Raw genomic sequence first — 25,145 nt, forward strand, 5'->3', positions numbered from 1 at the left:
GTTGTGCCCGAGCAGTTTCTACTGCAGGCTGTAAGTGGAGAGACAATGAACTTCCCCAAAGCTTCATCCTTTAAGCATGAACATGTGAGGGGGAAGCCGGTTTTATATGGATGAGAAGGGAAGGTTTCAGCTTCAAAAGTCAAACCCTCACACAACACGGGCCTGCAGTCAATTAGCCCAAGGAGTGTGAGATCACTCCGGCCTGTATCCTGGACGGGCCTGCCTGGGGTTTGTCATAACAGCTTCAGTAAGTATTCCCACGCCCACCGCCATGCAGAGCGCCAGGCGTCTGGACTCCCCGCCCCCCTAGCTTCCTGAGGGTGGAGGAAATGCCTGGAACAGGTGCTCTTGGGCTCCACCGAGCTGCAGGGACAGTGGGCTCCTAGGGAGGAGGGCTTTGAGGCCCAGCTCCAGTGACAGGCCAGGGGCACGTGCCCCTGCAGAGTCCTTGCTTTTGCAGAGATCTGCCCTGGCTTTGCAAGTGGCTCCCACTCTTGCCCTGACAGGTGGGGCCATTTCCACAGAGCAAGTCTAAAGGGTGGGACTGGGGGACATGTGGCAGCCAGCAGGGCCTCACTGGGGCCCACCAGGGAAGCTGCTCTGCTACGTGTGCCAGTGTGGGAAGCCTGGGGGGGGTGGCCCCCAGGGTGCCTCATCTTGGAGGGTCTGAGGACGTGCCAGGACTTGGGGGCTCTGACCCTGGCAGTAGCTGCCTTTCACCTGTGAAGCCCTCCCCAGCAGTAGGATGACATGGGACTCATCCCAGCAGCCCCAGCACAGTGTGGCCCCCACCCCTGGAAGTTCGCTGGGAAGCCTGGTGTAGTACAGAGGGTCCAGAGCTCTGAGCTGTGCTGGGGTGTGGGGATTAAACGGCAGGCGTCCAGCGGGGGCAGAGGGGCTTTCTTACAACTTGGGTCACTCAGTTACCTGGTGTCCTGTGCAATGAACTGTCTCTCCTCAAGCCTGAAGCCACCAGGGGACCTTGGTGCGTAAACTCTGTCCCACTGCAAAAGGCACTCAGTGGCTCAGGCGGCCACCAGGCTCAGTTCCATTCTGGCACCTCCTTTGCCACACAGGCTGCGGAATCCCAGGGCCTCCATGCGGCTGGAAGAACCCAGGCCAGGGCCCCAGACGCAGGCCACCAAGACATCTGCCCGGGACATGCAGCTGGTACAGCTCTGAGAAGAGACCCTGCTGACCTCCTGTCTAAGTCCCAAGGGCACAGGGTCCCTTCTCGGCCTCACACGCGCTCCAATCTTTTGCCTGCACACCACTTTCGCCACAGGGCTATCCCTCACAGTTCCGGTAACAAGGAACTCCATGTGGTGTAAACCCACGCAGTCTTCCCAGGTGCAAACACCAGGGAAGACGTAAATGGCAACATACTGACACCATAAAGCATTTCAGGACCACTTAGAGGAATGCCAGTAGGAATACTGTTTGGCAGTGAAATGAAACTGTTACATGGTACAACCCTGAAAACATCACACTAAATTCACAGAGGCTGGAAGAAAGTAGCATAGAGGGTACTGGAGCTGGTGGGGGTGGGAGCTGGAGCTGGTAGGGATGCAGCTTGTTTGGGGCGATGAAGCAGCTGGGAAGTGGGTGTGGTGATGGCCGCTGCACCCTGTGGACGCATTAATGCCACTGAAGTGAACATTTAAAAATGGGTCAAATGTTGCTTTTATGTTACACATATTTTACCACAATAAAAAAAGTTCTAGTCAAACAGGAGAGGCAGGTGCACAGTGCGACAGACAGGAAGACACCAGTGTGCTTGCAGAAGGGTGAACACGGAACCCCATTTCTGTAGAAAGAAACTGGACTCTACACACCTGTGCACATGTGTGTGAGCATGTGTGGATGCATGAACACGTGAGTACAGAAATGCCTCCAGAAAGCTGCATGCCTGTTAACAGTGGTTTCCCTTGGTGTGCCAGGGGCAGCTGACTTTAAGGACTTCTGTCCCGTGTGAATGCCGTCACCTATAACGACATAACAAAAGTTGGAAGAACTAATAGCACATCTGACTCTAGCGTATTATGGGAGGCGTGATATGACTTGAAGCTTGTCATTTAGTGATCGGCACGTCTCTTTAAAGGGACACCGGCCAAGCCTTCCCTGAGCCACTTGCGCTGGCTCTCAACTACACAGCCCAGCCAGGGACGGGCTCTGTCTGAACGAGAGAGGCGTGCTGCATGAAGGGACAGTGGCCCCGACACATCCCTGTTTCTGAAATCAGGTAGAAGCTTCAACATGCCATGGGCTCATGAGCGCCCTTTCTGACCGAGAAAGAGGCAGCGCAGGCGGGAACTCGGTGGCCGAGGAAGAAGTGCACGGTGCCCGCACTGCCCTTTAAGACAGAGGGTTTATTGGCCCCTGAAACCGAGGCACGAGGCCATGGTGGCAGCTCTCATTGGTCTTTGAAGTTCCCCTTTCTCTTCTCCACAAAGGCCGTCATCCCTTCCCTCCGGTCTTCCTGGGGAGAGAGGGAACAAAGCAGAGCTGGATGGCTGCACGTCACACGTCACAGCGGGGCAGGTGTGGGGAGGGGGGATGGGGAGGGCTCTGCAGCAGGACCACCTGGAACCCTGGCAGCGGCCTGGGTTCCCTGCCCGAGCGGGGTGCGCTGGGGCACGGGTGCTTTCTCACACTCTCCCCGCCCGCACCTCTGGTGACACAACCACGGCCGGGTGTGCCCAACACTCTCCCACCCAGGGACCCTCAGGTGCACGCCCTGGGTCGTTCGCTGAAGGGTCACCTGACTCAGCAGTCCCTGGGGCCTCACGAGGGTCTAGACTCTACCTCTGCACCCCTCCCTGTGTGCACATGTATGTGCACACACATGCACACACATCTTCGCTTCCTCAAGAGCCAGAGCAACTTTTTATCTTTGTTTTCTAAAACACCTCGTGCCGCCTTCTTTTGAATGACCAGCAGAAGAATGATGTCTTTCCAGTCACTGGCAGAAATCCTAGATGGCACTGCTGTAAACCCTGTTCCAAGTGACTGGAGTGACAGGAAATGATGGGTCATGGACTGTGTTAATGGCCACCTTGGAAGGCCTCTCCTGACAGGAAAGTGTCCTGCTCCGCCCGTCCTCCTGAACCTCCACTCCCCGAGGGGCCACTGACCCAGCCAAGGGCACCAGCAGCTCTGCCCAAAGGGGGTGGGGTCTGATGGTGACACCAATCAGGAAACCCTGCAGCTGCTGTGGCTGCACCCCACGTGACCCTCCACGCGCATGTGTTCACTCACGGTGGCAAAGGTCGAAAAGAAGAGTTTCTTCTCCAACTTATTTCCCTCTGTCAGTGTCATTTCAAAAGCTGAAACAGAGAGCCCTGACATTGAGAACTGAGAGGCTGGAGCTGGGAGCCCTTTCCTGTGGGGACGGGACACAGTGTCGCAGCCCAGCCCCCAGCTCAGTTCCCTCCCAGAGTGGGTGGCGAGAAACTGCGAGAAAGGTGGAATGTAAACTGTCCAATCACACAGAGCATCTGAGGCAGCTCATGAAACTGTATTTTAATAGTATTAAAAACATAATGGCCCTGGCTGGTATCGCTCAGTGAATTGAACACTGGCCTGTGAACCGAAAGGTCGCCAGTTTGATTCCCAGTCAGGGCACGTGCCTGGGTTGTGTGCCAGGTCCCCAGTAGAGGGCCCATGAGAGGCAACCACACACTGTTTCTTTCCCTCTTTTTCTCCCTCCCTTCCCCTCTCTCTAAAAACAATCTTTAAAAAAGTAACAATGATGAAGGATGAAAAGCAGAAGAGGTGAGGTGGCCCTGGGCTGGGCCGTCTTTTTCTGGCAGCACTGGGGGCCACATGTCCTCAGGGAGGGAGAGCAGGTGCAGTGACCAGGCCTCACCAACACCCAGCAGCAGCACCGCCTCTAAACTGCATGCCTGTCTGATGCCCCACCAGTACCAGTTCACCCAACCCAGGCTGGCAGAACCCCGATGCGGCTGTTTTCCCGAGGATGGACAGGCTCAAGGGCACACACTTGCTCCAGGCTCCTGTCATCTCAACAGGCAACCCCAAGCAAATGGACAATCTCACTCCAACGCTCAGAGTAGATGGCCATATTAAACTTTGAATTCTGACAGAGCTGCACCAGCAGAGAGAATAGAGAGCAGGGCTGCAGCAAGCACCTGGCCCCTGTTCCGGCTCCCTGGGGTCCAGGGAGCCTGCGCCCCTTAGGCCACCCCGCTGGCTACTCACACGACCCCCTACAGCTGAGGAGGAGTCTCAGCACCCAGGCCCCGAGGGGCACTCGGTTTCTCAGGAGTCGACTTGTTTCTGGTCAGAGGCCGTCTGGGCCCTGTCCCTACACACCAGCACCTGTCCTTGTCTTTCCCTCAGGATGACATATGCTTGGTCCCAGCACCTGTGGGAGCTCAGAACATTTTGTCAGAATTTGTGAGTGAGTAACTAGAAACCAGAGATCTTCAAAGAGCTGCACTCAAAACAGAGAGCCACAACAGTTTTTGTCTGGGACGGGCCCTGGAGCCCACAGGTCCTGACAGCCTGTGTCCCATGGCACAGCCCTACCTGCATTCACGGACTCTTTGGCCATCGCTGCTATGATTTTAGAATTGCTAGCAATTTTTTCTGCGCAGTGGATGGCTTCTTCGACCAGTTTCTCAACAGGAAAGACTTTGCTTACGAGACCTGAACAGGACATGATGAAGGACATGAGGACACAGCAGTGATTACCTTTCCCTCTGAGTGACAGTGACACTTCGAGAGCGGGGGACTCTTGGTGTTAACAAGGGGCTGTGGCAGCATAGGGGAGGTTCCACCCATTCCCAAACTGGGGAGGGGGGTGCTCTTGGCTCTACACTGTGGTCACTGGGCTCTGATAGGCAGGTCACCGAGCCGCGGGGACAGAGTGGGCCTGCCAGGTCTCAGAGAATCCAATCCCCACTGTGTATGTTGAGCTTAGGGATGTGACATGGTTTAATGTCATTTTGTAACCTGTGTGTATGTTTCAGCTACTCTTTACACATGGGATATCAACAAAGGTGGCGGTTCCCTGGGTTTTTGGGACCCCTGAGAGCACTGTGCTGACCCCCTGAAGGAGCCCGCTCCCACTCCCCATGAGGGGCTCCATGGGGTACCCCCAGACATACCTGCTTCCTTGGCATCCTGAGCTGAGATCCGGTCTCCAGTGAGGACCATCTCCATGGCTAGAGACTTTCCAACAGCGCGGGTCAGCCTCTGGGTGCCCCCTGCACCTGCAGGGGCGGGAGGCTGCAGGTCACAGGCTTGCGGCCAGTTTTAAGGGGCCAATGACAGGCCTCTCAAGTAGGGTGAAGTGGCCAGCAGCCCGGAGGCAGGAGACCCGAGAAACACTCCCCGCTCAGTCCCCCGACCTGACACCTCAGTCTCCTGTGTCAGTGCTTCTCACTCGGGACTCAGAATTCAGATGGATGCACAGAGCGCGTTGTTTCTACCCTCAGGCCTGGCTGGTGGGCTGCCGCTGATCCCACCCACTGCCCCTCAGGGTCTGGGCTGAGGGTGGGGCTCTGCCTCCTGGGACACTCTAAATGTGCCCTCTGTCCTGGTGCCAGCCCATGATGTTCCCCGCCACATACCCACCCTCCAGCTTGAAGGGGAGCAGTTTGCCCAGCCATCTGCCCCACGGTGAACTCCAGGCACGAGAGCACCACTGAAAGAGATACCCACAATGCAGCAGGCTCAGGTGCTACCCCACTGACATGGAGACCTGGGCATTGGGACGGGAAGAGCCCAGTGGTCGGTGCAGCAGGTGGGGGCTGCCCTCGCCTGTAGCCAACAAGGTCCTGCCGACCCCGGCTGGCCTGGGAGATGCCCTGGGCTCCAAGCTCTATCTGCAGCACAGAGACCTCATAGGGACATAAACCCAGAACCCTGGTCAGGTGAGCCCCAGGGGCAGAGGTTGCACTGCTGGCCCAATGCTCCTGTTGACCTCTGCGTGTGGGGGTCTGATTTTCTGTGCTGCTGAACTTGGGTGAGGCCATAAACTTGCTCTGGTCACTGTAACATGAGCAGGTGTGACACGTGTCACCTCTGAGCACAAGCTCTCAGGGCTGGCCCTTGCTCCCCCTGTTCCAAGCTTGTAACCTACATGGACCCTAAGCCAGTGTGTGGTCAGCCCCCCTACCAGCGTGTGACCTGAGATCTGATCCGTGACCTCCCTGGACATCTGTGAGAGTGTGGTGACCACTCACACCAAGTGTCCTGGGGGCAGAGGGAGCACTGCCCATCCACTGCCAACACGACAACCCCCAGGCCCTCATCACTCGGAAAAGCCCTCAGCCCCTATGGGGTGAGCAGATTCTGGGGAGTGACCTGAAGAAGGCATGACAGAGGCATCCCCCCTCTTTACCTGGGATGGTTCCTAGGAGGATTTCTGGCTGCCCAAACTGGGCTTTCTCTCCAGCATAAATGATGTCACACATCATGGCAAGTTCACAGCCGCCACCAAGCTGCAGAACAGAAGGTGTCACCAGGAGAACCCCCCCATAAAATCACTCTACTTGCTTATTTCAGTATCCTGTTAAAATGAAACACAGCCTGGGGCACAGGACACACTAACACTACCGTGCAAGGTTAGTTCAGCATTTCTGTGAACAACCCACCGCGGGCCAGTGCCGCCCAGCCCTTTTGCAAAGGGCCAGACAACAAACCCTTTGGCTTCATGGGCCCTCAGGTCCCTGCTGTGGGGCTTCAGTGAACCAGTGGGCATGGCCATCCTAATAAGCTTCACTGGCTGACTTTGGCTCACCCCAAGGGAGCTTTACTAAGTAGTCAGACTGAAATGTGACTTCTTTACAGCCAGCCCTGCACCTCTGAGCGGTTTGCACACCTGCAGGGGACCCAGAAGCATCACACAGAGGAAACAGAGCTTTCGACAGTAGCCACAAGGTTAAAGATGCCGCACAGGTTGGAATGTCATTAAAGCTGCACAAAAGCCAACATAGGCACCCTCAGTGCGGGGGAGGGAAGGGACGTTCTGGAGTCACGGCGCCCTCTGTGATCACAGGGGTCTGCTGACAAGTATGGATGACGAAATACCTCCTTTCTTTACAGTCCCTGGCTCCTCAGCGTGGAGTGGGAAAGGCCTGCTGGCCTGGGAACTAGACTTAGGCCTTTTCCAAGTGAGACCCGGAGGACGTTGCCCTCACAAGTATGGTGCCACGAGGATCCCCGAGTGGGAGGGGGCTTGGTTGACTTACCGCGTAGCCATTGACAGCAGCTATGACCGGCTTCTTGACCCGGGCAATTCGGTCCCAGTGGCTCAGGAACCCACTGGAGTAACATTCCTGGAAACTTTTGTTCTGCATCTCCTTGATGTCCGCTCCAGCTAGGGGAGATGAGCCCCGTCACCAGAGTGTAGAGACTCCACGGCAGCTCCTGAGAGTTTGCCGTGAAGAGAACCCAAGGCTCAGGAGGATACCCACACGCATCGATACACTGTACCATGTGTTCACAGAGGTGCTATAGAGGGACCACAGGACCAGAAATGGACTCGAGATGGACTCAGAGAAGGCTGGGTTTCTCCATCAGTCGTGTGAGCTCTCAGTACACAGCACCTGACTGTGCAAGCCCTGGGCTGCTCTGAGTGAACTGACTTTGCTGGCAGAGCAGCTCCCCAGACCCTCCCTCGGCACATACACATAAACTCCGAGTTGTAGGAGCTTTTCTGATACTACCCCACCCATGTAAGTCTGTCTGCAACACCACACACTGTGGGTGTGACCATGGTCAGACCTGGGTGACCTGCCACCATGCAGCCTCCCAACCTGCGAATGCCTTGTCCCCGCCTGTGAGGACGATGGCCCCCACAGCCCGGTCCTCCTCGAAGGCCTCCAGCGCCTGGTTGAGTTCCCTGATCAGTCCGTCGCAGAGCGCGTTTAGTGCTTTGGGGCGGTTCAGTTGGATCAACCCCACGTTGCCGTCCTTCCCCTTCTTTTCTGTGATGATGTACTCAAAGTGAGCCCCTGGGGAAAGAAAGGAGGTTTTCTTATTTGTTTAGGCAGCACACTAGGGGAATGTATCTCCATCAGTGGACAGAATGACCCTGACCAGTCCACGGTGGCTGCGGCATGCAGCTCTCCACCATGTGGGCAGCCTTTGCACCACTCTCTGCTTCTACCAATGTTTGAACCTTTTCTTAAGTTAAAAAGAGAAAAAAACCAGCAATGAACAGCAGCCCACAGCAGCCTTCCTTCTGAATGCCTCCTTCAGCAGAGAGGCGGCCTGTGATTTGGCAGAAACCGAGCGGGAATCGTTCTTTCAACAAATGCCTACGAGGAGAAGGGAATCAGCTGGAAACAAAACGGAGCTCCGGCTTTGCTGGGGGCACACACAGGCGCATGTGGCCCGCACCGCCCTTTTGTACGTGGGGTGAGCAATGACAACTAGCGAGGACAAGAGGCGAACGCCTGCCTGTCGGAGTGTCTGCTTTCTCGGTCAGGGAACACAGGGATCGCAGTGCCTGCCTCGAGGGCGTGTGGGGGAGCACCTGGTCTAACAGGCAGTGTTTGGCTGCAGCGCTCCTGTCACGAGACCCGCGCACGAGTGCAGAGTGCAGGGTGCAGGGTGCCGACTCTGGGGGCGGGGATCAGAGAGAGCTTGGGGTCAAACCGACACGACTTGGTACTTGGGTGGTGAATCGAGCACAGGGGTGAGAGAAGAAGGCTGGGCAGGGCTCCGCGACGCCGCAGGAGGGTGGGAAGGGACGCGCGCTGGCAGGACTGGACGGCGACCACCTGTAATTCCAGGGCGCCACCTGGGCCGGGCGGCCGCGACCGAGTCCCCAGGGCTCGGCGAGCGCGGTGTTGCGGCGGCCCCACCCGCACTCACCCGAGGCGAAGGGGCGCCGCACCGCGCAACTGAACATGGGGAGCAGCGGGCCGCGGACCCGGGACAGCAGGACGTGCAGGGCGGCCATGACGCTCAGGGACATCTGACCCCGCCCGCGGCCCGCGGAGCTTCCCAGCGGCGTGGGGCATGGCCCGCCCCTCTTGCAGACAAGCATCGCGAGATCGCGCCTGGGAAGCGGAAGGGACGTGAGAGAGTGGGCGGGGCTCGAGGCGGAGGAAAAGGACGGAGGGAGGAGATGCTGGGTGGGACCGAGGTAAAGGGGACCGAATGCGAGTCTGAGATGTCGGACCCCCACGGGGCCGGCTGCTGGGTGACCCCCAGTGCTAGGAAGTAGTTCCGAGACTTCTGACGGGCAGACCCGTCGAGCCCCGCCAAATAGTAGGGGTCGGTCAGCGCGTGGACCCAGCGCCACCTTCCTAGGACCGCGCTGCTGCCTACCTGAGAACGCCCGCCCGAGCATGGGCCTCAGCGCCCACGGGCGATCCTCCGCAACTTGGGCGGGCCCGGGTCCGAGACTCCAGGCTTGGCCGAAGGGGCCCCCAGGAGAACACAACGCGCGCGTGCGGGCTGGCCCGGCAGCGTCGCCCCCTTCCCTCTCCTGACCAGTGGTGGGCGCTCGCCCGGCCTTCGGCCCTGGCACCATCTTTTTCCCTGGCGTCTGTGGGGCAGGAATGTGGCCCCCACTTCCCAGGTGTCGACATCCACCCACACCTCGGTTTCCCGGAGGCCCGGACTCGGAGCTCACTCCGGCCGTCGGGCCCACAAATGTCAAACAGCGCTCTATGAGGACGGAACACGACCTGCGACCCTGGGATCCGCGCTCAGGATCCAAAACAGCCCCAGCATTTCCCTTCCCTTACCCTGTCGGTAGAAACCAGGTAAATGTGCCGTGCGCAGTTGAGTGCTTAGACAAGAAAAAGGGAAACATCCCTCATCTTCCTTCCTTCCTTCCTTTTCTTTTTTTTTTTTACTCCTCTGCCTGTCTCGTGGTCCAGAGGCACAAGGTGACTGAGGAACATTAAACAGTTCATATCACTCTGAAATGTATTTATCAGTCTAAATGGAACAGGCTTGAAGCACAATACTGATTCTTTACATTGGCAGGTAGGTAGCTATTAATACTAGATTGTGAATAGTTTCGTTTTTTACGAAAATAAGATTTCATTAAGTTTTAACACTGAAAAAGGTTATTTATATAAATGATTGTCATTTATATAACTTTAAAGTGTTTGGACATGTAGTATCAGCCACCCCCCCCCACCCCCCGCCTTCATTTTCTTGCCCAGGCTTTGCAAATGCTGCACTGGAGATGAAAGATGCCCCCTGCAGACGGGAAGCAAAACTGATATTCTTTTTTTTTTAATAGTTTATTTATTTATTTACCTTTAGAGAGGAAGGGGAAAGGGAGAGAAACATGAATGTATGGTTGTCTTTTGTGCGTCCCCTGCTGGGAGTTGGCCTGCAGGGAACCGGCCTGCAACCCAGGCATGTGCCCTGACTGGGAATCGAACAGCCATCCTCTGGTTCGCAGGCCTGTGCTCAATCCACTGAGCTACACCAGCCAGGGCAAAACTGATATTCTTAAGAAAGAATGAAATTCAAACCAGCATTTAATGTTCAGCGAGACTCATTACAAAACTGAAGGCAGAATAAAGACATTTTCATGCAAGGAGAGCCATTACCAACAACCCTTACTAAAGGGGGGCCTCTGTGTTAGCGCGACAGGCAGCCAAAGCGGCCCCTTGTAAAGGGGTTTTCCAACACCCCAGGGCTGGTGTTGAGGTCGGGTGGCTGCTGTCCTCCCTGAAGTAATGTAGGGACAAAAACACATGTGACAAAGCAAAAGCAAAAATGTATAAATTGGACTTCGCCAAAATTAAAAACTGTTTCAAAGGGGAAAATGAGGAAAGTGAAGTGTGAGTGTGGGGAGAAGGCCAGTGCGTGGGGGGAAGAGGCTCTAAGGGTGATAAGTGGTAATGGATGAAAATACAAGACATAGGCTTAAAAAAGAGAAAGTGAAGACAACCCACACAATGAGAGAAAATTTCTGCAAATACATCTCAAAGGCTCCTGTGTCCAGAATACATAAATTACACCTTGAACTCCATAATAAAAACAAACTAATTAAAAATGGGCAAAGGATTGAACAAACATTTCCCTAGTACAGACATACAAGTGGCTAATAAGCACATGAAAAGATGGTCAACGTCCTTAGTCATTAGGCAAGCAAAAACCAAGACCTCTGTGAGATACCCCTTCACAGCTACCAGGATGGCTGCAGTCGGAAAGACAGACAATGATAAGGGTTGATGAAGGTGTGGAGAAACTGGAGCCCCCATAAGCCACCAGTGGCGGTGTCAAAGGAAGCAGGCACTTTGGAGACATGTTTACACACAAGTTTTACATGAATGTTCATAGCAGCACCATTCATGATAGCCAAAGTGGGGAAATACTGTCCATCACTCATGAGTGGATGAACAGAACATGAGATATCCATATGAGTACATGAGAATATACAATGGAATCATGTTTGGTAGTAGAAAGAAATTAAGCATACTGATACATGCATGCTTCATGCTATAATGTGGATGTATCTTGAAAACATGCTGAGTGAAAGAAGCCACTGAGAGTATGACGCCATGTGTATGAAATGGCCAGGATAGACAGCTCCATGGAGAGAAAGGGGAGAGTGGTCACCAGGGGCCACAGACTGGCTGTGGAGCATGGTAAAGGGTATGTGGCTTCTTTTGGGGGATAGATAGGTTTTGAGCTTGACTGTGGTACATATGCTGTAAAATGGTGAACTGTACACTTTAAGTATGTGAAGTGTGTAGTATGAGAATTCTAATCCCTGAAGTTGTTTACAAACAATGAACAGCCTGGTTTGGTTAAGCCACCTGGGCAGTGTCAGGAGTAACTGCAGCCTTATCACCACAGGTGGTCCCTGGCATCAGGAAGAGCCGTGACTTTGTGCCAGTCGGATTGAAATGAGTTGTGTCCTCAATGTGTTGAAGCTGCTGCGGGAGGCCTCAGATGCGGAAAAATGGTCCCGCACTGACCAGGGCCACATGAGTCTCCTGTTTCAGAGCACATGGCTGAGGATAACAGACCCCGTTGCTGGTCGGAGTGCTGGTCGCAGCTCTGTTTGGTCCAGGCAGTGGTGCAGCATCTTGTGGATGGCGGGGCCTGGTGATCCCCTGCACCTCCTGGCACCTCGGTGCTCCTACAGGTGGCAGAGCTATTGCCCTCTCTCCAGCCATAAAATTAGCATGTCAATTGCAGTTGTGTAACTGTTTTCTCCAGTCATCCCCCTACTTGCACCCAAGCCTCCAATCCAGGTGTGGTAAGGTGTGAGTGGGACGGGGCATTTTTACCCTTTGGCTCATGTGGGCCACTGTGGGGAGACTGGAGCAGGCACTCAGCCAAGTGGTCCCTGCCTTCCTTGAGTAGGAGAGTGTCAGTCAACAAGAAGAGCCCCAGCTGGCATGGCTCAGTGGATTGAGTCGAAAGGTTGGTGGTTCTGTTCCTGTCAGGGCACGTGCCTGGGTTGCCAACATATGGTGATACCATGTGCCTGGGGCGGAGTGTCCTCCGGTACCTTGTCTAGGGCTCATTGCAGGGTGGGCACTGGCTGACCGTAGAGGACAGAAGAGCCCAAACAACGACACAGGAGAGTTTCAGAGGCAATAGAGCCTGAGAACAGCAACACTGCCCTTGAAAGGAGTGGTGGCAGCCACCAGACACGTGGAGGGAGGGCTGAGGTCCCATGAAGCTGGTCTATTTGGAGCAGCCAAGGCCCATGCAAGGGAAACCAAGGGAAACCAACCGTGCAGAGGGGCGTGCTGATTTTAGGGGGCCCTTACCCCAGGAGTACTGGGTACACACCCAGAAACCAGTGGCCAGTTTGCTAAGCTTGGGAAAGTGTCCCCAGTGGTAGACCAGACACCTAGGACATTGGCAGCAGCCCAGTGGCCCCCTGGGCTTAGCTAAACCTTGGGGGAACACAGCCCAGGCTTATAGGGAACCTCTGAGGAAGGACTCCCTACCAATCAGAGAATGCTTCAGGCAATGAGGGATGAAGTTCCTCCCAAAAGGAGACTGACTCCTTTGCAAAGTAGGGCTGATAGGGGACTCAAGACTTGGAAAATTTTAGCTTAGGGTAAAAAGTTATAAGTGCAGCAAGTAATGTGTATTTTAAAGTTTTTGTTTTAGAAACTACAGATAAGGCCCATCCTAGCTCCTGGAAAAACAGCCGACCTCCTAAGGCACTGCTAGAGATTACTGCCTGGGACCAAGTAGGAGGCATCCGAGCCTTTGTGTTCCATGGACAGATGACCACCCTCCCCTGGGAACAGCTAACTGCCCAGGAGAGGAATGCTGCAGCTTCTGAATCTCAAAGCCCTCAGCACACCTTGTTTATGCCCCGCCTCCCTTATAAAAGGTCTGGCCTGGAAAGAAAAGACAAGACGGTCTGTTAGGGTATGAACCCACCATCGCTGGGCATCTGAATAAAGCACCCTTAAAAGAGTCAATCGCTGTCATTGCTTATTGGGTTTGGTAGTGACAGGCAGGCCGAACGCCGATGTCTTTTCTGGTTACAGGGCCAGGATGGCTGCAGTCCAGACACAGTTTCACCGGTTGCCCAGTGGGCCCTTCCTCCTTACCTGTGGGATGTCAGGCTGAGTGGGAAGGTCAGGGGTCAGGCGGTCAGCTTTTTGGAGAGCTGGCTCTGGGCCCAGAGCTGTCGTTGGGAGGTGGTGCTGCTCATTTAGGACCCACCTCAGGGTCCCCACAGCCACCGGTGCTCCTCCCGGGACTTTGTGCTACTTTTGCCTCCACCTGGTGACGTGAAGTGGTCCGGTGGGCACCTCCAGACGGCGCGGTGAGCCTCGCGGGACCCACACGCTCCGCCATGGAAGCTCTGACTGCCTTGAGGGCGAGCCCCGCGAGCTCCGGTTGGTCAGCGAGCTCCCACAGAGGAGGCCAGAGTGCAAGGTGGGGAGTGAGGAGCACAGGGCCTCAGGCCCAGCGAGCCGCACACAAGCCACTGTCTCCCCTGCCAGGGCACCTCGACCTGTTCGGTGGCCGATATGACCAGCTACAGAAACTGCTTGGTGTCAGGAGCGGCGTCAGCCTGAGGCTGGGCATTCCGCAGGAATTTTGACAGCTTCGGGCGACGGCAACACGTCTCCCCACATCCTTCTCTGAAAGTGCACACATCCCTTGCACGCACATTTCGCTGGAGATAACTGCCATATGTTTATATGTCTGTTTCTTGCCTCCTCCCACTGACCTCCATGAAGCATGGAGTTTTGTCCAGCACTGACGGCCGAGTCCGCTGAGTCCGCGGCCCCGCGAATGATCTAAACAGGTGCCTTAGTCACAGGCCCACATCCGCTTCCAGGCTCGCGTCTGGCCCCGCCCCCTTCTCCAGCGCTCTTGTCCCCGCAGGCCTCCGGCCCCGCCCCGCCCCGCCCATCGCCCCAGGCTCCCACCCACCCCCGGCCCCTGATCTCACCAAGCCCCGCCCCCGGCCCGTCCCCTTCTCTGCCTACCCGGAACCTTCGTGCGATCTGTACCTCGTAGCGGCGGGGACCCGCGGGGACTGCCCAGAACGGCGCGATGAAGTCGAGTGGCAACAGCACCGAGGCCCCTGGTCGCGGTCCACGGGTGCTGGTGGTGGGCGGCGGCATCGCGGGGCTGGGCGCCGCGGAGAGGCTCTGCCGCCACCCGGCTTTCCGCCACGTGCGGATCCTGGAGGCCACGGCCCGAGCAGGAGGCCGCATCCGATCCGAGTGCAGCTTTGGTAACGGCCTCTCCGGAACTCCTTCCCGGATCCCTGTGCCGCCCGACCTCTGTCGCCTCCTGGTCCCGCCTGCGCCCGGGGTTAACCAACCCGGAAGCCTTACTTGCCCGAGTCAATCCCCGCCGCGCTCCAGTTAATCTCCCGGAGTTCACTGGTTCCCCCAAACTCAGCTGTTCGTAGCCGGCCCTGTGGGAAGGTAGCCTAGGGCTGTACCCACTGCAGTCTGCACGAGCTCCCAGACCGGGCTTTTGCACCCGGGGAACCCCTCCAGAGTCCTCCTCAGGCAGGTGCAGGCCAGTGCAGTGCATCCGCGCCCCGCCCCCCGCCCCCGCCCCCCCAGGTGTTCTCTTTAAACTAGGCCCCTTCAGGGAGGGACTGTGGTCCTCAGGGACCTGTAGCCCTTGGGCTGGTTTTCAGAGCATATTTGGGAAAGGCAGAGCTGGCTCTGGTCCAGGAGAAGGGCGCAGGGGTCTCCTTTGTGGGAACAGAACCGTAAGATGGCATCTCTGTTCCCTCCCAGGTGGTGTGGTGGAGATAGGTGCTCACTGGATCCATGGGCCCTCCCAGGGCAACCCTGTCTTCCAGCTGGCTGCCAAGTACGGGCTTCTGGGGGACAAGGAACTGTCGGAGGAGAACCAGCAGATAGAGACTGGAGGTCACGTAGGCCTGCCCTCCGTGTCTTATGCCAGCTCTGGGGGAAGGGTGAGCCTTGAGCTGGTGGCAGAGATGGGCAGGCTGTTCTACAGTCTCATAGACCAGTCCCGGGAGTTCCTGCACATGTCCCAGGCCCCTGTGCCCAGCGTCGGGGAGTACCTCAAGAAAGAGATCCGTAGGCATGTGGCTGGCTGGCCAGAGGGTGAGGAGGCCAGAAAGCTCAAACTGGCCATTCTGAACAACTTCTTCAACGTGGAGTGTTGTGTGAGCGGCACCCACAGCATGGACCTGGTGGCCCTCGGGCCCTTTGGGGAGTACACTGTGCTGCCAGGGCTGGACTGCACCGTTCCTGGGTATGCTGCCCCCTCCCTGCTCCTCAGGCCCCCTTTATCTACTTCAGGTGGAGTTTAGGGAGGCAGGGGAGCTGTGGGAGTGACAAGGGGACCTTTTGTCTCCCCTTTTTAGAGAGTCAGTCATTTGTTTCCCTGGTTTTGCTCATTTAAGAAAAAGGAAATATTTTCAAGAAAAAGTGATGAAAACAAATGCATCTTGTAATGCTTTCTTCCCCCCATGTTCACAAGGCCCCTTAGGTGCTCGGGACAGTGTGAGGGGCCCTTCCCTGCAGTAGGGTGGCTGTCCCCATACCGGGCCCTTGGAAGACACTCCCAGGACTGTCCTGCTGGACTCTCCCTGGTGTTCCCCAGGCTCCTGCACTGGAGAGGGCCGATGTGAATCTGAATGCTCAGAACCAGGGCACTGAGCATACCTGAGGGGCGCTTGTTCTCTGCCTCTGTTGCCTATTTAACCCTCCCCTTGGCCAGGAGGCTGGTATTAACATTCCTGTGGTGGCTCAGAAACCACCAGGTGGAGCCTGGCATGAGTCTCTCCCCAGGCCCTCCCTGCACCCTGCCCAGTCTCCTCTGCTGTTTGGTGCCCTAAATGGGCACCAGAGTGGCTGCAGCTTCTGGGAGGGCTGTTCCAGGCTCTGCCTCCAGGCCAGTCCTCTAATCAATGACACTGTCTCTCCCAGGGGCTACCAAGGACTCACAAACTGCTTGGTGGCCTCTTTGCCCCAGGACGTGATGGTCTTTAACAAGCCTGTGAAGACTATTCACTGGAATGGGTCCTTCCAGGAAGCCGGGTCCACCGGGGAGACGTTTCCAGTGCTGGTAGAGTGTGAGGACGGAGACTGCTTCCCAGCACATCACGTGGTCCTCACTGTGCCCCTGGGTAAGCCCACTTTCTGAGCCAGGTTTTCCCCTTCCCCTATCTTGCCTCTGGCTTTCTCCTGCCCCAGCTGGCTCTGGGGCTTCCTTGGCCTCTAAGCTCACATTTTCCATTCTAAGTTTTGGAGAGAATTACTCTGTTGTGCTTTGGAGCAGTTTACATGCTTTGCAAATAGGAGTTTCACTGAGAAAAGGCAAGTCAGCTGTTCTCTCCTTTGGGGGTAGTTTATTGAAAGTTTGGGAGCCCACGAAAGGGAAGGACGGAGGTCCACCTGAGACAGAGTGAAAGCCACACCTCAAGGTTAGGTCCAGGCAGTCACCAGGGAAGGCGTCAAGTACGTGATCTGTGGAAGTCTAGAGCTGATGCCTTAGACAGAGGCTTTGAGTAGCAGTTGGGAATTTGGTGGAAGGTGGACACATTGAAATCCAGGTTTGACAGCCTGAAGACTGACCAGGCCCCATACTATTTGACCAAAGTCAACTGAGATAAGTCACCTAGTTGCCCAAGTTCACAAAGCTAGCAGGTGCCAGAGCTGAGGCAAGACGAAGAGTCTCCCCCACGTCCCCCAGTACAGTCATCCAGACACAGTAACGTGTTATTCTGCCCTCTGTTTTTCTTTCTCTTAATTTTTAAAAAAAAATATCTTATTTATTTATTTTTAGAGAGAGGGGGAGGGAAGGAGAAAGAGTGGGAGAGAAACATCAATGTGTGGTTGTCTTTCATGTGTCCCCTACTGGGGACCTGGCCTGCAACCCAGGCATGTGCCCTGACTGGGAATCGAACTGGTGACCCTTTGCTTCACAGGCCCACGCTCAATCCACTGAGCTACATCAGCCAGGGCTCTTTCTCTTAATCTTTTAAAAAAGATTTTGTTTACTTGTTTTTAGAGAGGGGAGGGGGAGGACAAAGAGGGAGAGAAACATGGATGTGAGAGAAAAGCATCAATCCGTTGCCTCTCGAGTGTGCCCCAGGCAGGGGACCTGCATGGGAATCTGCCGGGGACTTTTTCGATTTGCAGGCAACGCCCAACCTGCTGGTCCCACTGGCCAGGGCTGGCTTAGTCTTTGGCGGTTGTTCCCACCTCAGCACACACAGGTCCATCACAGGGCCCCGCCCCAGTGGCTTTGTTCCTGCAGAGCTGCCGGTGCTTCCTGAGCCCCTGCTGTGACCAGTAGGTGCGTCGTTATGACTCACGTCACACTTGCTCTTTACAGCCACATGGAATATCCTTGTATGTGAGTGTCATTGTTTAACATGGATGGGTTGTGGGTCATATTTACGTTTTCTGTTTCCCACGATGTTGTCCACATGTGTGTAAGAACACTTGTGCGGATGCACCAGCGGGGGGCATCCAGGAGCAGGACCCGCATTCAGGGATGGGGTTGTGGGGTGTGGCTGTGACCCACAGTGCAGGCCTCCTGGGTCCTCTCCACTGCCTGCCTTGCTTCCTCTGGGCTGGTCACCCTGATCTCATTGACTTGCAGGTCCCATGCGTCTGAAGAGATTGGCTTCTGCTGTGAATGTTTCATCCCATTTTTGTTTGACTTAGGGCTAAATTAATTTTTTTCTCCAGGCAGAGTAGTTTTTATGTAGCCTCTTAAGGCTTGTGCCTCTCACAGCTTCTCCCCACAGATCCTGAGCCACATGTGCTTTGCTTGAGAGGCAGAGGGAGCAGACGTGAGACTCCGTCCCTGCAGAGCATTTGGGGTGGGGCCTTTCATGCCTGTGTACTGCAGGCTTGCCCCCCGAGGTCATGAGTCCCATGACCTGGTCATGAGTCCCATGAGTGGACAGCCTCTCTTGGTCCTAAGTAGGCAGTGTGTGCTGGGAGGCCTCTGAGTCCTCGGACAGTGTCAGGGTGGGCCCCTGTGATTGTGGATTCCAGTTTAGGAGAGTAATATGGTGTAAGTTGAGTCCAATTATGAATTCCAGGTTTCCTTAAAGAACATCTGGACACCTTCTTCGAGCCACCTCTGCCCCCTGCGAAGGCGGAAGTCATCAGGAAAATAGGCTTTGGCACCAACAATAAGATCTACCTGGAGTTCGAGGAGCGCTTCTGGGAGCCCGGCTGCCAGCACATCCAGGTGGTGTGGGAGGACACGTCGCCCCTGGAGGATGTTGCCACTGTGCTGCAGGATGCTTGGGTCAGGAAGCTGGTTGGCTTTTGGGTCCTGCCTGCCTTCGGGTATGTGCACTCCCCATTTCTCTGAGGCAGCCTCAGGCGTGAGTGTGGGCCTGGATCTCAGCCACAGTTTTGTTTAGGATTCAGCAGTATGTCGATTCACTGTGAGGGCCTTGGAGGGCTTAATGGTGGGGATCCCAAGTGCACCCCAAAGTGCCAACGGTAGACAGATACCCTGGCTTATTAACCCCGGGGGACAGAAGGACCCCCCACTGTGTGCAGCTTGTCAGCAACGCTGGGGCCCAGAGTATGTGGGGGATGGAGGCATGCTCTGTGAGTGAGGAAGTGTTTGCTGAAACACTCGGATGCTGGGGCTTGTAGTTACGGAAGTCTGAAACCTGGATGTGACTGTAACTGGGAGGCAGTACTGAAACCCGATGCAGAAACTGAACAAGCTGTCCTCATTGGTCTCAGGCTGACTTGTGCAGTCCAGACACACAGTATAAGTAAAGCGGCATAGGCGGGCTCTGTGCTCATAGGCGGGCTCGGTGCCCACCCAGAGACGAGAATGTGAATTGTTGGTCAGGGCGGGGTGGTGGAGGGACTGCTTTTTCTGGCAAGATTAAAGTGCTCAGGTAGCCCGTGTGGTTATTTGGCAGATATGGCCCCAGACTTCCATGCAGAGATGTGGGGGGCCTGGGGAGTCCTGTCTGGGGAACTCAGGGTAAGAAGAGAAGTGCAGGCTCGTCTCCAACAGCCATGAGAGTGCGGTGACGCTCCATCCTGTGAGGGGACCCCATGTGTCTCCTTCGTGCTGAAGATCAAGCTGACACCTGGACTTTGGCTGTGGCGAGCAGTGACTTGGTCACTGGTGTGCTCCGCTACCAGCTTCAGGCCCCACAACTGCACTCTGTGATCAGGCCATTGTGGGGCTGACAGTCCCGGTGACCCTCGGGGACTTTGTGGGACACACTGTGGCCCAGGACAGTGGCTCTCACGCTTTGTGGCCTCGGGACCCCCTTTTACACTCTTAAAAATTGCCAAGGATCCCAAAGAGCATTCGTTCCTGTGGGTGTATCTACCCATGTACCATGTTAGAACTTAAAACTGAAAAATTTCAAAATGTTTCCTTTTTACAGAGACAGTAAACCTATTTCATATTAACATAACTAATATTTTTTATGAAAAATAACTATTTGTAATATGGAGCAGTGAGTAGAGGCCCATGGCTCTGCCTTTCAGATGGCATCGTGTCTCTGGCACAGTCCCCTCTGGGCAGAGTCAGAGGAGGGTCTGGGCCCCCCACAGGCCTGTGGGGAAGGATTATGTCTAAATGCCCTCCGATAATTGTGGGTCTTTTTGGACAGGCACCAAAAAAGGACAATCAGCAGTTGTCTCTTGAAGGCTGGCTGCAGTGTGGGGTCTGAGATTCTCACTCTGTTCCACTGAAATCGAGCCGCCAGTCTCTCACACGCGTGGATCTCTCACCTGCTCACGCTTTGGGCCACTCTGGAATGATGGCCCTGCTATCTTCCACACGTTGGTGCATTTCAGGGTGCGGTATCAAAAACTAACTTAGTGCCGCCACTGATCTCAGAACAGACTCTCCATACTGAGGCCTGGGCAGCTGTTAGTGACAGGTATGGGTTTTCTTAAACTCTCATTTTTGCTCGAAGGCTTAAATTTTATCATCTACAGAAATGCAGTTGTTCTCCTGGGGACAAACACACTCTGCTTGGTTTTGAGAAAACGCCTGCCTCGTGCCTGAGCCCGAACACAGCTCGTCAGCGGGTGGTTTTAAAACGGCGTCCATGAAGGACACGCCTTGTTGAGCTGGCAGCCTACGGCAGGTCCCTGCGCAGTAGGGATGCTTCCTGCTGCTTCCCAGGTTGTCGCTTAGAAAGACAAGTACTATGGAGTCGGGATTCAACACAATGAGGAGCTTGCTGTCTCATGCAGGGCTCTCTCAAGTGACTGTGGCTTTTTTTACTGTGTGTACACGGTGGGGCACGCTGCTTGTGCAGGCTGTCGTGCCCTCGGTGGTGCTCAGGGACAGCACTGTCCCCACCACGGCTTTTACACCTACGCTCCTGCCACCCAGTGTGACAGAGGCCCCCCAGGAGTTTGGCCCACACCTGCAGTGCCCTGGCCCAGGAAAGCCCCCGGGGCACGCTGTGTGTGGGTGCCGTAGGCTCCCTGCATGGCGATGGGTCCTGGCCGAGACCCCGTGACAGCGGGGGGCTGGGCCCTACGTGGGTTGTCTCAGTGGGTCTTCTCCGTGCAGGTCTGCCCACGTGCTCTGTGGGTTCATTGCTGGACTCGAGTCTGAGTTCATGGAGACGCTGTCGGACGAGGAGGTGCTTCTGTCCCTGACCCGCCTGCTTCGCAGGGTGACAGGTACTTACCACGCTCAGCCACGGCTCTGCCTGCACTTCGTGTTGGCTGATCCCTGGGCGGGAACTGAGCTTCCTAGCAGGGAAGAACTGGGCTTGCCTCCATGAACTTCCAGGGGCAACCCTTCCTCCTGTCGGTGGGGTCACTTTCCTGGGTTCTTGTTTCTGAGGAACTGCAATGGCTTTGCAAACACCTTCTGCTTCCTTCCTCTAAAATATGCCACCAAAACAATTACAGCTGTCCTTGATCAGGGCCATACAGACGATGCCGTGGAGGCTCGACAAAGCACAGTGACCTCCGTGGTCACGCAGGGGGAGAACGCAGCTGCCGCACGTGGTGGTGTCCTGGGTGGGGCAGGGCGGGTGAGATAGGGAGAGCCTCTCTCATTCCTACCCCACGAGGCTTGGTTTCCTTCCTGGGTAGTTTTCTTTCATTTTAAACTGCTCATCCTTGAAAACAAAGGCCCCAGTGCAGACATGCAGGCAGGAGTCCCGAGTTCACACCTGGCGTCTCTGTGGCTCAGGGAATCCACAGCTTCCTGCCCCCAAGAGTGTGCTGAGGACTTGCTGGCACAGCGCCCCGTACACCAGGGGCTCCTATAGCTACGTGGCCGTGGGCAGCACTGGTGATGACATTGACCTGCTGGCTGAGCCCCTCCCTGCGGACAGAGAGAAGGCCCAGGTATGATGGGAGTCCTGGGTGGTCCATGTCCCTGGGAGCTGCTGGAACCCAAGGGAGTGTGGGTGGGGCTGGGACCCCTGAGACTCAGAACCCCTTTTTGAAATTAAGAATAATTTTAAAATGCATCATTTTCACCAGAATCCTACCTACACGTAGCCGAAGGCCTCGAACATTCCCAGAGCCCCCTAACATGGTCTCACAGCTTAGGAGGCTGGTGGAGGGTGTTCCAGGCTGCTCTGGCTGACTCTGGTCTCTAGACTTACAAAGAACAGGTTTCTGCCACCACTTTGGTTTTAATCCTCACCCGAGGTTATTTGTATTGATTTTAGAGAGAAAGGAAGGGGCCGGGGGAGGGCTAGAAAGAAAGACATCAATGGGTTGCCTCTTGCATGTGCCCTGACCAGAGATTGAACTGGTAACCTTTTGGTATTGGGGACAGACACACTGCAAAGACCTGAGCCACCCAGACAAGGCTCTTCCCCCACGTTCTACAAACATTTGATTGTGGGAAACGTCAGCAGTGGAAGAAAGTGGGCAGAACCTTTGGGTTCCAGGAGTGTGGATGCCCTCTCTGCCCGTGCTCCTGCTGTCCAGCCTGTCCCATGGTGACGTTTTATTTGCACACGTTTCATCTCTAAAAGGCAAAGGACAGCCTCTTAAAATATGTAACTGAAGCACTGTTATCACACTTGAACAATTCAGTCATGAAAATGAACATGTCACCCAGCACTATGCGCTGTTCTTCCAAGTGTCGTGTTACCACTGTTCAGTTTGTGTGACCAATTGTGCCACCCCCGGAACCTCCGGTTCGGTGTTACTGACTGCCTTCTCACACTGGCATGCAAGGGCGTAGGTTTCTTCCCTCCCCTGCTGCCCAGTGCTCTGCTGGGGGCTTCTGGTGAGACCGTGAGTGTTCCTGTTGACCTTGCTGGCACCGGGTACCAACAACACCCACGCCGCACCACGTGGTTTCTCTCCCTGCTCATTTTTAGATAGCGTGTGGATGTGTGTGCACTGCCTGTGAGCAAGTGTGCAGGTGTGTGTGTGAGTGTGTGCAGGCACGTGTATGAGCGAGCATGTGCAGAGCTGTTTTCTGGGCACTCTTGCCTGGGCTCTGCTAGCTGTTTCCGTCACCCTGGGCACTGGTGACTGCCAGCTTCAGCTCCTGAGGCAGAGCCAGAGCCAGATCCGGTTCCTCCCAGCCCTGCACCCCTCCTGCCTCTCACCCTCCTGCCCTGTGCCCTGCTCGCCCCTGCCCTACCTGTCCCTCCTGCCCCTTCCCCAAACCCCGACTAGCTTGTGCTCTGTCTACCCCATGCCCCCCAGGCCCCCCCGGGCCCTGTCCCCTACCACTGTCGCCTGGCACTCCTTGTGCCTCCTCCCTGTCCTGGGCCCTGTCTCTGCATCATCTCTGGGTTTGCTCCTTCACTTTGTTGGGCTGTTAATTCCAGGAGCTTCCTGGGAAGGGGTTCATGGAAGGTAAATTTTTAGAGAAAGTTTGCCTGTGTGAAAATGCCTTTTTTCTACCCTTCCAGTTCAAGTGTCCAGTCCTGATCACTAAGTAACAAACCAGCCCAGAACCCAGTGGTGGGAACAACGATTCCATAGGTGGGCACGGTGGGGTGGTTTCATTCTGCCCCATGGTGTCTCGGGTCTCAGTGGAAAGACTTGACCCACAGCGGGTGACTCAGGGCCCTGCCTGGGGTCATTCAAGTCTCCTCTCACATGCAGCCCCAGGCTGGGATGGTGTGAAAGCTGAGCTTGCCAGGGACACTGCCCGGAGCTCCTTGCTGTGACCACTCTGTGTGGCTTGGGCTTCCTTGCAGTAGGCCAGCCCCAGGGCACTTACATGTACTCCTCTGACCAAGCATGGGGGTCAGAAGATGCCATTCTATCCAGATTTCAGGGGCAGGACACAGACTCCCTTTTCTGTGGGAGGAGTCTCCAAAAACTTATAGCCTTGCAGAAGCCCGCTTTGCGCATAAAATCCTAGTGTGAGAGTCATGCCCCTTGGGGTTTGGGACATTTTCCAGTGCTGTTTTGGTGAGTCCAGAGCCACTTGGAGTTCCTTCTTCCTTGTGTCCCATGTGCCAAACCCTTAGGAAGCTCGGAAGAGCATGAGGCTCCCACTCCCACTGAGTCTGGGGGCTCGCCACCCTCGGCAGGTGTTTCTCCTTTCACACGGCTCACCTTGAGCCCCTCAGTTAGCTGGGAAGTTCTTGTGAATTATGTCATCTTCTCTCTGCTTTTTTCTTTTATCTTTTTCTGAGATGTCTGCTGTTTGGGTGGTGGACTTCTGGACTGGTCCTCAAGTGTTCTTACCTTTTTCTCTCCTAATTCTGTCTGTTTTTCCTGTCTGTGTGCTAGGGGATGTTCTCAGCATTTCCTCCCAGGCCCTCGGCTGTGACCCCTGTTTTGTGGTCAAATTGAATCCCAAGTGCTGGCTTTCTGAGGCCACTTGCCATGAGCAGCACCTGCTATTGTTTTGTGGCTGCATCTGGGTGTGGGGTAGGTGAAGAACAAAGCCACACCCTCCCCGTCAGCTCTGTAGCCGCAAGTGGACTAGCTCCACTGACCCCTGGCACTCTGTTCTAACCTCTCTTCTCTGCAGCTCCAGGTCCTGTTCGCAGGAGAAGCTACACATCGAACCTTTTATTCCACCACACATGGGGCTCTGCTGTCTGGCTGGAGGGAGGCCGACCGGCTCATCGCTCTGCAGGACCCCCAAGCGCAGCTGCCCAGACTCTGAGCCTGCCTGCTTGTTCAGTGCTGGGGGAGGCTCTCGCCATCCTTTTCTCTGCTCAGCCTGGCTGGACACTGGGATATATTGTGGCCGGGGTCAGCGCTCTCATTTTTCATATCTCTGTTGGTGGGTCTGGCCAGGGCTGAACTGGAGCTGAGTGGGAGGTCTTCCTGGAGAAGTGAGACACAGGTGCGCTGGCTGTACATAAAACATGTTAAAGCCTCTGTGTCCAGAGTCGTCCTTACACCCAGGGCTGCAGCATCTGTGGCTTCTGTCTTTGACTTGCCCCAGGCCCAGGTCATTGCAGGGCTCTGTGCCCCTGGTACATGGCCGGCCTGCCCGTGTCCCCTGGACTCTGGGTGCTGTGGTGGCCTCTTGTCCGGGTGTTCCCAAGTTCAGATGTTCCCAAGTTCTCACTGGTGGCTGGGACCACAGCATAGCCAACAGACCTCCCATTGTTCACCCACAGCTGCTTGGTGGGCTAGAAGGGGCCAGGGAATGGGAGGATGGGAGGGCCCAGGAGGTGCCATGTCTTGAGGATCTCTGGAAGAAGAGAACAAACCGTGAGACCTCAAGTGCAGATGGACAGGGTAGCTAGCTGCATGTTTCAGGGTGAGTGTGTGGAGCATGTTGGGAGTGCACCGGGC

General features: G+C 55.6%; 2 protein-coding genes across 2 annotated transcripts; one reads left to right on the plus strand and one right to left on the minus strand.

Moving 5' to 3' along the window:
- Positions 1-2,349: 2,349 nt before the first annotated feature.
- ECHS1 (enoyl-CoA hydratase, short chain 1) lies at positions 2,350-8,976 on the minus strand. The gene is made up of 8 exons (XM_037051267.1): positions 8,851-8,976; positions 7,788-7,985; positions 7,221-7,348; positions 6,371-6,470; positions 5,133-5,237; positions 4,552-4,671; positions 3,259-3,326; positions 2,350-2,479 (listed from the first exon to the last, which is right to left on the minus strand). The coding sequence occupies exons 1-8, from the start codon at positions 8,951-8,953 to the stop codon at positions 2,414-2,416; spliced, it is 888 nt and encodes a 295-aa protein (XP_036907162.1). The 5' UTR covers positions 8,954-8,976; the 3' UTR covers positions 2,350-2,413.
- A 5,429-nt stretch (positions 8,977-14,405) lies between these two features.
- On the plus strand, positions 14,406-24,722 carry PAOX (polyamine oxidase). The gene is made up of 7 exons (XM_037051268.1): positions 14,406-14,677; positions 15,198-15,684; positions 16,362-16,561; positions 18,491-18,743; positions 20,965-21,077; positions 21,598-21,755; positions 24,367-24,722. The coding sequence occupies exons 1-7, from the start codon at positions 14,494-14,496 to the stop codon at positions 24,502-24,504; spliced, it is 1,533 nt and encodes a 510-aa protein (XP_036907163.1). The 5' UTR covers positions 14,406-14,493; the 3' UTR covers positions 24,505-24,722.
- The last annotated feature ends 423 nt before the right edge of the window (positions 24,723-25,145 follow it).

The sequence above is a fragment of the Sturnira hondurensis genome, unplaced genomic scaffold, assembly GCF_014824575.4.
Source record: "Sturnira hondurensis isolate 20B ecotype Veracruz unplaced genomic scaffold, ASM1482457v3 Scaffold0007208, whole genome shotgun sequence".
NCBI classification, from domain to species: domain Eukaryota; kingdom Metazoa; phylum Chordata; class Mammalia; order Chiroptera; family Phyllostomidae; genus Sturnira; species Sturnira hondurensis.